The following is a 10,833-nucleotide window of genomic DNA, read 5'->3' as shown; positions in this document are numbered from 1 at the left end:
CACCCCAATACAATTCTCAAATTACCTGTCCTGTCATGTGTTGATCTTGAGATGTAATTTCATTTTCAGTAGCTAATTAAATGTATTGAACAAATACAGTGACCGTTTTATTCTAACTGAAGTAATTGTAGTTGTAAATTATTCAAATAACTAGTAGACGACGAAAAATCACGTGACTGACTACCCGTTGGCGCTGCCACTGGCTGTGTAGAACAAGTATCCTGGTAGAACTAAAAGCAAATGAGTTCTCAAAAATATTAATGTTATTGAAACTTTTATTCTGTCACGGTAGATTAGATCAGGGACAACAGTCTTTCATACATATGATGATGAAAATGGTAGTGCGGTGATGATGAAGATGATGACCATGACACGATATGGTGATGTTAAATGCTACTATAATAATGATTCATGGTTTAGACTAGCATTGTTAGTTACATGACATTCTTGCTACCATTTGAGGTCAATTGCCCTCCTAAATGTTCTGATATTCAAAGCAAAATTTCATGACAATTAATGTAATAGTTTTAAAAAATTAAGAAAGTGTCATCTGCAACCTTAGTTACAAAAAAATTATCATAATGTCACCATTCTTGTCTTGACGACTGATAAACTACAAACGAGCAACTACTCGTGTTTAATAAATATTAGATCTTTAAGCTCTAAACGTGATATTTGAGGACAACTTTACTATTTTTATGATAAAAATATGATCTGTGTACGTATTTTTGTTTGTTTTTGTTTTGTTTTGAATATCACAATATTGTGTACAGTATTCCATGCAGCATCTCTACACCAAACAGAAAACCCCTATCTTTTTTACATACCATTGTGTGAGTAAGCTTTTGATTACAAGAAAGTTTCTGATACGAAGTAAGACATTTATGAGGAAACATTGATTATCTGAAGGAGTCACTTTCATATGCATGGAAGACAAAATTTAGGAGATAGAGAATTTATACATGCTAAATGCAGTAAAGTTGTGGCATTTTTGGGCACTTGGCAGATTTTTTTTTCTCTCTCTAAACATGACAAACAAATGGACAAATAAATTGATTGAATTTCAGAAATTCACTGATTTCATAGGTTGATTAATTTTATAAATACATAACTTTGTCCTGTTGCACATGTCGTAAAATGTCTAATGCTTTAACACAATTCATGAATATCACATATCTTAAGGTTTGAAAAATTTTCACCATGCCAAAAATATATCTATAACCTACAGAATCAATATATTTTTAAGACAAATTGTTTGGAGAACTCTTCTTTTACTTCGATGACCCAGCAGCACTAGATGTTTTTTTTGACGATGTAGGTCGTGGATTGTTCTTAGATTTCCCAGATTCATTTTCCTGAAATTGCGATATTTTTTTTATTTGCAGCAACTGAGATAAGCTACAGCTACATGGATCATCAACTTACCATCTCTTCTTTTAAATGGAATATAAGATTGAGAACTTCTATTCTTTTATTCAAAACTTCTGACTGTTTAACAAGTCCACAACCTTCAACACGGTTGTGGTTTGCACAATATTCAGCTATTAGGTCTACATTGCACAGAACATGTATGCCACAGTCATAACCATTTTTTTGCTGAAGTGTGTCAGCCTGAACAAAAACTCCTGCTTCAGAAGCTGACAAGAATTTGGAAAGTTTTGATGCTAGCTGTTTTGCTTGTCCATAATTAGATCCAGATGAAGAGTCAAAGTGGAAGAATGAATCTTCATTCTTGCAGAAGACTAATAGACTCCAATGTGAGCCTCCAGGGGATTCTACTTGAGTACAGTCATTAACAGGTAAAAATACAAATGTTCTTTTCTCAACCTGTAATGGGTCTAAAAAGACACCAAGTTCTTGGCAGCGGCTCACCTGAGGTAAAAGAATAGCACATGCATTCAGGGATTGTGCATATTGTATTCAACTCCGTAATTTCAAGTAATAAAATTCAAGTATACCTTTAAACACTGAGTTACTTCTGGACCAATAAAAAGAAGCCTTGCTTCATCTTTGTATGCTACATTTGATAGATATTCGAAGTAAAACCCTATTAAATTATCTGTCAACCAATGAGGACCTTCTAAGATGTCAACGTCAGACTGCCTTATGATAGAATCATAAAAACTCAAGACAATGGGATCTGCACCCATCGTGGAATAGGCTGGAAAATGAAAGAAAAATCTCAGTAATTAAAACTTGTGAATCATCGCGAACTCAAAAGCAGACATGTAAAGGGACAATGCTTCAATGTCAAAGCTGTTTCAAATTTTGTAGTTTTGAAGTACATTATCTATTGACCTAACCTGAAGTTGAGGCGAAAAATCTATTGATGGAAAATCATGACGTTGGCTTGCAATAACAAGCCAAAATTTTAGTTCAACTGCTGAAATGTAAGGTCAAAACTCTGAACATATTTTTGTTCCTACTATGTGCTTTGACAGATCCTAGCAGATCCTAGATCCTAAACCGCCTTCCATCTACCATGACAACATCACAACATGCAGATGCAGACATGGATGCGTCCATCCTTCACAAGAACAGAGATGTTATGTTATTACCGAAAATGCAAAATGTATTTAAAATTAGTAACAGTATTCAGGGCGGAAACAATGCTGTCATTCATTTCTTTCAAATATTTCGGATAGTGTGGCAAACTTGTGTTTGTTATGGTCGTTGTGGTCAAAATGTGTTCGTAAAATAGAGTTGAGTGCCAGGAACATATCCCATCCCTTGCTCCTGTCACTGTCAACCCCTGTCAACCCTCTGTCAGAAGTCAAATCAACCCTATCTAGTCCGTGTTCTTTTATTCTAAACACTTGGCCATGGTTTGAAATCCTCGTTCTCTCGCAGGTTAAAATTGTAAGCGGCTGTGAGAAGGGTTTTTATTTCAATTCAAGACTGATCGTCGTCACCATGCTATTATTGAAGTGATAGAGCTATCCGATGTTACGCTTTCATGTTTCAACCCGTTCATTGTGGCCTGATTAGAAAAACCATTTTAATTTCATTTCGGAACTCCTTTAAACGCTGTACTTCTTTTTTCTGCCTAATATAATCGATAAATTCAGCAAGCATTACTGCCTTTTAATGTATATTTCTGAAAGATGTATCTTCTAACCCGCGCCATTGTTACGGGGGCTCTGAAGGGTGCAAGCGTCGTCTGCTTCGAGTCTGCTAATTCACAAACAAACAGCAACCAGACGGACCCTGCGTTGTGGAGCTGATGGGCGAAGAATGACAACTTAGGTTTTTTGAAAAGATTGATCGGAAGGTAATAAATTTTAGCAGTGGGTTATTTTTAGAGTTCTTTTCTTAAATCGCGTTTTATTATTATTAAATTGACCTTTGTGCACTACTGCTCAATCACATTCTTCACTTGTGATTTTAATTGAGTTGCCTACAAAAATCATAATATCAATTAACAAAATGTTTGGTATTTATTAAAGTCATTTGCAAAATGTCTTTCTAGCTTTCTTTAACTTTATGTTTTTTTGTAGAGTCCAAGTAAAATGTCTCTTGCGGAGTGCCGAGATATTAACGGGCTCCATGTTAAGCATGGCCTTATGTATATGGCTGGTCCAGGTGAATGTCACCAATGTGTTTGTGAAAACGGAGTGCCAAAAAACTGTCAGGATGTAATGTGCCACCAACCTCAGGTATGTTGTGAAATCCTACCTCAAGTGGTTGTCATCTTTCTTGGTTCTTGGATATTTATCCTACGTGTTCTCTTCTTTTTTTTCTTCCAAAAAACAAAAACAGAATTGCTCAACTTTTAGAAAAGGTGCTCGTTGCTGTGATTTTGTTTGTCTTGATGACCTGTCACCTGGTAAAAATGATGTTATTGGCTTAGAGGGGGATTTTGGTCTTCGCCTCATAGCATCTGTCATCACAGCTGTTTTGTCATTTTCTCTTCTCTTCTTTCTTGTTCATCGCTTACGCCAAAGAAAAATTCGCTGTAAGTTATTCAAATTGGCTTGGTAATAAATAACATTTGACTTGTCTAACTGTTGGACAATGTGCTTTGACTTTACAGCTGGTCGTCAAAATAGGCAGTTAAGTGAAGATGAGCGTAGTTTGGGCAGTATTGGCTATATTACGGGTTCCTTGGGATATTTGCCTGGAGCCATGGAAAGATATGAAGAACCAGCTGCCCATTTTCCCCATTATCCTCTGTGGAAGCCGCCTGGTAACTATTTTCCACGTGGGGAGGCTCCTCCTCCTTATGAAGAAGCAGTTGCTGCCACTCGAGCTGAAGCTTTGGCAGCAGCCATGGCAGGTGGTAACTTGCATACAAATCCTTCAAATTTTGGGTTAGTTTTAGTTTTTTTGGCTACTCTGGAACTTTCTAGCTTATTACTGAAATGGTACAGCTCATTGTGGGTCTTAACGTTAAATTTTCAGTCGAGATGCGCTCTTAGGAGTAAACTATAACACCTATGCAACAGGAAATTTATTGGGAACCACAACTCATCGAACAATACCAATAAATCTTGCCACAAGTGCAAGTTTTACATTACAACCAGAACGTTTGTAAGTTGTCTTTCAAAGTTTTGAGTTGGGTGGTTGGTTGTTCTAATTTGTTAAATAACTAAAAGGTCATGTTAATGTTGTTCTTTTTTTCAATGAAACTTAAATTCTCTAACTTTTTATTCTCTCTTTTCTAGTGATGAAAATCCACCTAATACTTCATGTGTCTCAGTTGCTACTGGTACTGTCTCTGTCACGGCAACTGTCACAGCTCCACCAATTGCTAGGCCTGAATTACTTCATTCTGATATCACACATGTGCGACAAGGGACAGATTCATCTTCAAGGTCTAGCACTCTAAGGCGCAGTGATATGACTCCTAGACCTGACTCAAGCCATCGACCAGAGGGAGTTCGTAGGGCAGACATAAATCATCGGCCTGATACTTTTCAGTGGACAGAAGCTCCTCACAGGTCTGATGCTGGTCATCGATCTGATGGAGTCCATGGCTCTGAAACTGTTCATTCTTCAGAACCTAATCAGCGGTCTGATGCTGGTCATCGACCTGATACTAGTCATAGAATTGAGGCAAACCTCAGATTCGATAATGTTCATGGGGCTGAAAATACTTCTCGAACGGAAGTAATTCATCATGCTGAATTTTTACGAAGTGATGGAAATCACCGTCCAGATATAATTCATAGAAAAGAAAATACTCAACACCTCAGTCATGTTCATGTGGATGACCGCTCGGGCCTAAGACCTGAAACTCATCATAGACATGAGTTTGCTCACAGAGATTTAAGTCATCGGGAAAACCTATGGAGGCAAGATGACCCCATCAGAGGAGAGGATAGAAGATTACCTTCTACACCCCTTCCTGAGAATTCTCATTCCTTACCTCCTCATCATTCTCATGGTATTCATCATCAAGTTCATGGTGGTGGGCAAACGCATCTTTCTCATTCATATGGACGTCAACACCTGGCTCCAGGGCCTGTATTAGAAATGCCTGGTCAAGATTTGGACCAAAAGGAGAGAAAAGGAATATCTTCAAAATCTGTTATTCCTCATTTAACTAATGTTCCAAAATCTGGAACTGGTGTCTATGAAGATGCATTTCACCCAGCACCAGTGGATGTTCCACATCTTCACATTGCAACACTACGAAGAGGCAAACATCTTGGGATGAGCAGTAATGGAATGGGTACACTCAGGTAGAGTACCGTAGTGTTTATCTGATGTATTGTCAGTATGAACTTGAAATCAATTACAAATTTTAACAAGACTTTTTTTTTCACTCCTAGGAGAAATCCTGTTCCAGTTGCCACTCCAACACCTAAGATAACCCCATCTCAGTCATTACTAAGTGATGGAACTTCATCACCTGCTTGTGCTATGTCTATGTCTACGACCATAACTGTTCCGCCTCCTGTAATACCACAAGTGGAACCTCAGCATAATAAGGCGATTGCAAGTGCCTCACCTAACGCCGCCGTAGTTGCAGCGCTAGTTGCTGCCTCTCCACCAAGATGCACATGTCCTAAGGCTGCCAGCCCTCGATGCACTTGTCCAGGAAGCTGCCATAGCAGCATCATGAGTTTACCAGTCAATGACCCTTCTCTACCACAAAACAGTAATTTATCGTTGGCCCAAGGTGGACTTGATGATAATGACGACTACCGCAGTGAATGTGAAAACTGCAAGAGCACACACAGTTCTAACTATTACCTAGATGCAGAGGATCCTGAGCCAGAGATTACAATGACTTTGCATCGCAAGCCTACTGACACAAGTGAAGAGAATGGGAATGGATACTATCGAACAAGTCTAACTCTGCCTACTCGTCACAGGTAACATTTTGGATTTCACTGATGTTGCATACAGATAATGTATCTAATAAAATATCTGGGACTCCCTTGGTGATTAGAAGCTGTGAACTGTTTTTTACTTCTGATTACAGGCCAGTACCACTGCATGGTGTTGGGGCAAGAGACAATTGGTTCAGTAGTATGCCAGAAACTTCATCCGATGATGAGTCCGATGAAGAATAGATACTGAATATCTCTTTACTTTCGTGTTTTCTTTTAAAAAGTTTTTTGTGATGTCACTCTTATTATTTCAGGTAGAATGGAATGTTACTTTACCCCTGGTGCTAAGGTTTAATTTGCCAAATTTTTGCACAACATGAATTTTAAGCAAGTTACAATGCTGAGTTACTTTATCCTGGATTTCTGTCCTGTATTATTAATATCATGCCTCTAAGCTCATGCTGGTAATGAGTCAAAGTGTAGTGACTGATTAATTTACTCTATCTTGGCAAGTATCTGTGCTCACCTTAAAAATCAAAATGTGTCACATGGACCGAAAAGCTATGACCTCAAACTGTGTGATTCTAGTAATTATGTCCATTTTATTCTTGGGTCAGTTTGATCCTGAATTGCAGTGTTTAGATTTATCTGTTCACTTGATTTCTGGGTTTGTTTTAACACCTTGAGTCCAAGAGAAATTTACAGTGGTGGTGTTTACCAGCAAAGCATCGCCAACATGTGCCCATGCGAGACTAAACGTGTTTAACATTGTACAATTTCTAGACATCCTTTAAATATATTCTCAAAGTGACGTAGTATTATTATTGTCTCATGTAAATAATCAACTTGAATAGAAGAATCATTCCTACTTACTGTAAGCAATTGAGACCGTCTAAATAATTCCGTCAGAATCCATTCATTTACTGTGCAGAGTGGAATATTTCTTATAATTGCCTTAATTAAAACCTGATATTTTTCCAAAAACAAAGTTGGAGTAGTGGAAGAAAGTTTCAGTTGACTTTTCCAATAAGTCTTATAAGATCTGGAAGTATGTAATTTCTTTTGACTGTCATAAGCAAAGCAAGCAGTGGCCTATGAGTGGACCTCCAACCTAATATTATTGTTCACGTATTTCTACTCTGTAACCTTAACTCATCATTAACCTGACCTGTGATACAACTAATCCTGTGAAGTAGCTGCTATGATTTCTTGCTAACATTTGCTCATGAAGTTGCACTATGTCATGTTAGATATTTTACTTGTTCTTGTAATGAATTGTCAAACTATCATTTTTGTTGCATGTTTGAAACAATTCTTTTCTTCTGTGATCATGTGTTTAGTTTTACCGTCAGCTTATTTGTTAATTGATTGTTATTTCAATTTCAATTTATTTTGTTACTGGGTTTAGGAAAGAGTTGAATGTGCAAGGCACCTACAGCCTACAGCAAAAAAGCCTCTTACCGGTTATGTATTATCTGGGAAGCTGTGAAGGTGGATTTTGCCTCTTAAGGTTGAGGTAGGGTAGCAGCCAAGGCCAATCACATGGTTCCAAAACCATTATTTGGAGCCAAAGAGTCAAAGAAATGTATGCCTTATGCCACGTCTTTTATGAGACTTAATCTACCTTAAAGCATTTATTCTGTTTTGTTTATTTTTCTGTTGCCTTTTTTCTTTCATTTTATAGGTCAATATTGTTTCCTTTATCTTGCTGAGACTGCGGGAGAAATGATGTTGTGGGAAAGAAATGTGCCAAAGAATTTTAATGTCAGTTTTGCAAGCTAGGTATAGCAAAAAGTAAAATGGAGTAGGAAACAGTAATCATAATCTAATCAGTCATTAGTATCTTGGTCTCATGACACATGTGTTCACTAAATAGCCAGTATTACCAATAAATATTTTATGACATGAACCATTGGTTCTGCAATGTCAATCTTCTGTGTGTGCTTGTAAAATGTAATATGTCTTTGACAGTTTTATTTGGTACTGATTTAGGGTACCAATAATTTCATCCTTCTGATAACTTCATTGCACTTTAAATCTGCATTGTTGTGATGTCCATGTTCACAAATTTGAGCTTTATTTTTAGTTTCCTTTCCTTTTCTTTTGAGAAGTTTTGTCTTGTGCAAAGTTAAATTCCAATTTCAAATCTGATACTTACTTTGAGTTTCTTATGTTGAGGTCTGCATGATGGTTCTAAACAGTGTTATGCATCTTGACTAAGACCAATTTAGCCTTATATGCTATTTAGCCATTGCTTTTACGTAATTGAAAATTCTCTAACTGAAGTTTTCCTTTGGGACAGGAGTTTTAAAAATATCTATCTATTCTTCATGTGTGTGTTGATGTGTTCTATCGTGTAAGGGACCAGCCACCAAACAAAAATGATAATCTATCTAATGAATTTCTTAAATATGGAAATGAGTGTTAGAAATAAAAGCTTTACCTCTTGAGGGAGTTACAGCAAGAGCAAGTGTGGTGAAGCAAAGAGTTTCATTCTTTAGGGTCTGGCTAGTGCTTTGTAATGGCATCTGGGATTTTGCTCATTGTTATGAGTAAATTGAATTGTCAAATTCATCTTTTTCTTGCTAAAATATTTTAATCCAATCAAAAATGTTTATTTATTTCTGGATGTAATTTCTTGTTTTGTTTTATTTTTTGCGCTATTGTGATCAATGCTGGTTTAGGCCTATGTCTGTATAATTTTTTTTTTATATATACCCTAATATTGTGCTCTAGAATCATTTCATGAGTTTATCCATGATAACTATGTGCTTTTTGGTCGTGTTTTTCATGATGCTAATGCACTATTGTCATTTTTCTCTGTGATATTTATTTCATTCCTGTAGCTATTTATTTACATACCCACCAGACACATCCATTCCATTGTGTAACATTTTAGAAGAAAATATAACACTCAGAGGCAGTTCAATCTTGTTTCTGTGTGTGAAAAATGCATGTCTAATTCTATTTTATAATTTAACAGACATTTTGTTTTTGTTTGATCTCTACTTCCTTGTCCAAAATGAGATGGAAGTTTTTCAAAGTGAGGACTTACAATATTTTATGTTTGTTCAAAAGAACTCCAAACTATATTAGATTTTCTTACTGTACTGTCGACAATCTCATTTGAGATCATATCAGAGTTGGAAATTTGAGGAACACAAAGGGGCCCCTCATCTCTGTCTCAAGGCCTAGTGTAGTCAAGTTATGATTTTTACTCATGGATGGTCTGGATTGTTTTGTGTCATACATTGGTCATCATTTGCTCATGCTTGTATTTTCCATTTTAAATCAATGTAAATAGATGCACCTCCAATGCTTATGTGGAATGCAATATTACCAAAGATGAATGTTTCTTATGATTTGTGTGTGTACGTAAGTTAATGCAGCAAGTTGCAGTGTATTGTACTGTATTGCATTGCATTGCATTGCATTACAAAAGATTGTTCGTTAAAATTTTGTGTGTCCTTTTATTATGTGTAAATGATAACAAAACCTGACATAAGTCTATGCTAATCTTTTGTTCTGTATCAAAATAAATGACTTGTTAACAAAAACATCTTTTCAAGACCACCACTCCAATAGTTTTAGTTGAAGGAAACAATTTCTTGATGTTTGGCCATTATTTTTCAACACAATGAGGAAACAAAATGAATGAAAGATGGGAAGAGCAGCCCAGTCATTGGTTATCTGACTACCGGAACCGGGATCCTTCGGAAAACCACTTTCCGTTTCTAAAATATTAAAGCACCCAGCAGTGACGAGAGGAAAAGCTATAGTCGGTCTAAGCGACCGCTTAATAAGTCGGTTTCCAGTTAACTCGTATTATCGTGACAGCGGCTCTGCTGAGATGAGAGATCGGTGGGTTAGGCAAAAGGGAGGGGGCTAGTCTCTTGCGCCCAGCCTGTCGATCTCCGTGGGGCGGAGGGAGGTAGGGAAGGGGGGCTGGTATGGAATTGGGAACGGTAACGGACAACCCTAGCCCCTCATTCAGGCCGTCACCCACCCCCTTTCTCCATTTCCCTTTCCCCACCATAGGATGGGAGTGGAATGAAAAATGATTTTGCAGGGGGGAAGTAGCCACCGTAACTTGCCGCGCCTACTTTCGTCAAATTGTGGAAAAACAGATTCAAGATTCATTCAAGATTCAAAGCGCGCGGAGCGCGCATTTATTCATTCTAAATAGGTGGAGTACAGGTGTACAGGAGTATTTGAGGGGCACTTTTTCTCGGATTTCCCTCGGAATTGAAAAGAACGGTACCAGGAGAGCACGTCGACGGAGGAAGTCGCCCCCTGCTATGCCCGCTATGCTGCTGGCCGGGCCACCTCCTGCCGCGGGACGGGAAGGGGAGCGCCACGAGGCGCCACGCGGCGCAAGCCCGACCCCGCGGGAGGGGGCGTGGCGTGGCGCACCGCGATGGGGAGGTCCGCCTGGCCCGCGATGGTGGCCCAGCCTGGGGGTGGGGTGGGGTGGGGTGGGCCCGCTATTTACGCTTGTTGCAAATGTTCGCAAATAATACGGGAATGTTCTTGCCCATGGCAGCGTGCATTCTGA

At 38.2% G+C, this 10,833-nt stretch overlaps 2 protein-coding genes across 4 annotated transcripts; one reads left to right on the top strand and one right to left on the bottom strand.

Moving 5' to 3' along the window:
• Positions 1-257: 257 nt before the first annotated feature.
• LOC113209453 (sentrin-specific protease 8) lies at positions 258-2,473 on the bottom strand. Its single transcript, XM_026426970.2, has 4 exons — positions 2,304-2,473; positions 1,959-2,161; positions 1,426-1,872; positions 258-1,355 (listed from the first exon to the last, which is right to left on the bottom strand). Exons 2-4 carry the CDS (start codon positions 2,148-2,150, stop codon positions 1,272-1,274), a joined length of 723 nt encoding a protein of 240 aa, XP_026282755.1. The 5' UTR covers positions 2,151-2,161; positions 2,304-2,473; the 3' UTR covers positions 258-1,271.
• Positions 2,474-2,728: 255 nt separating this feature from the next.
• Positions 2,729-9,835, top strand: LOC113209452 (uncharacterized). Of its 3 annotated transcripts, none has more exons than XM_026426969.2 (9): positions 2,729-2,859; positions 3,147-3,271; positions 3,498-3,656; positions 3,760-3,955; positions 4,034-4,310; positions 4,402-4,530; positions 4,665-5,684; positions 5,775-6,320; positions 6,431-9,835. In XM_026426969.2, exons 3-9 carry the CDS (start codon positions 3,510-3,512, stop codon positions 6,519-6,521), a joined length of 2,406 nt encoding a protein of 801 aa, XP_026282754.1. In that variant the 5' UTR covers positions 2,729-2,859; positions 3,147-3,271; positions 3,498-3,509; the 3' UTR covers positions 6,522-9,835. The 3 variants fall into 3 exon arrangements, with proteins under 3 accessions (XP_026282754.1, XP_026282752.1, XP_052125386.1); XM_026426967.2 differs by having other exon boundaries at positions 2,739-2,859; positions 3,105-3,271; XM_052269426.1 differs by having other exon boundaries at positions 2,739-3,271.
• The last annotated feature ends 998 nt before the right edge of the window (positions 9,836-10,833 follow it).

Source organism: Frankliniella occidentalis, unplaced genomic scaffold, assembly GCF_000697945.3.
Source record: "Frankliniella occidentalis isolate FOCC.00 unplaced genomic scaffold, Focc_3.1 Scaffold92, whole genome shotgun sequence".
Classification (NCBI taxonomy): domain Eukaryota; kingdom Metazoa; phylum Arthropoda; class Insecta; order Thysanoptera; family Thripidae; genus Frankliniella; species Frankliniella occidentalis.
This window is presented reverse-complemented; position numbering and strand designations above follow the sequence as displayed.

Bases quoted from the DNA above. Each gene is read 5' to 3' on its own strand.
- LOC113209453 (XM_026426970.2), bottom strand. From the start codon at position 2,150: ATGGGTGCAGATCCCATTGTCTTGAGTTTTTATGATTCTATCATAAGG. The intron at 1,873-1,958 runs GTATACTTGAAT...CTTTTACCTCAG, and splicing joins AAGTAACTCAGTGTTTAAAG to GTGAGCCGCTGCCAAGAACT. The intron at 1,356-1,425 runs GTAAGTTGATGA...TCGCAATTTCAG, and splicing joins TCCATTTAAAAGAAGAGATG to GAAAATGAATCTGGGAAATC.
- LOC113209452 (XM_026426969.2), top strand. From the start codon at position 3,510: ATGTCTCTTGCGGAGTGCCGAGATATTAACGGGCTCCATGTTAAGCAT. The intron at 4,311-4,401 runs GTTAGTTTTAGT...TTAAATTTTCAG, and splicing joins ACAAATCCTTCAAATTTTGG to TCGAGATGCGCTCTTAGGAG. The intron at 5,685-5,774 runs GTAGAGTACCGT...TTTCACTCCTAG, and splicing joins AATGGAATGGGTACACTCAG to GAGAAATCCTGTTCCAGTTG.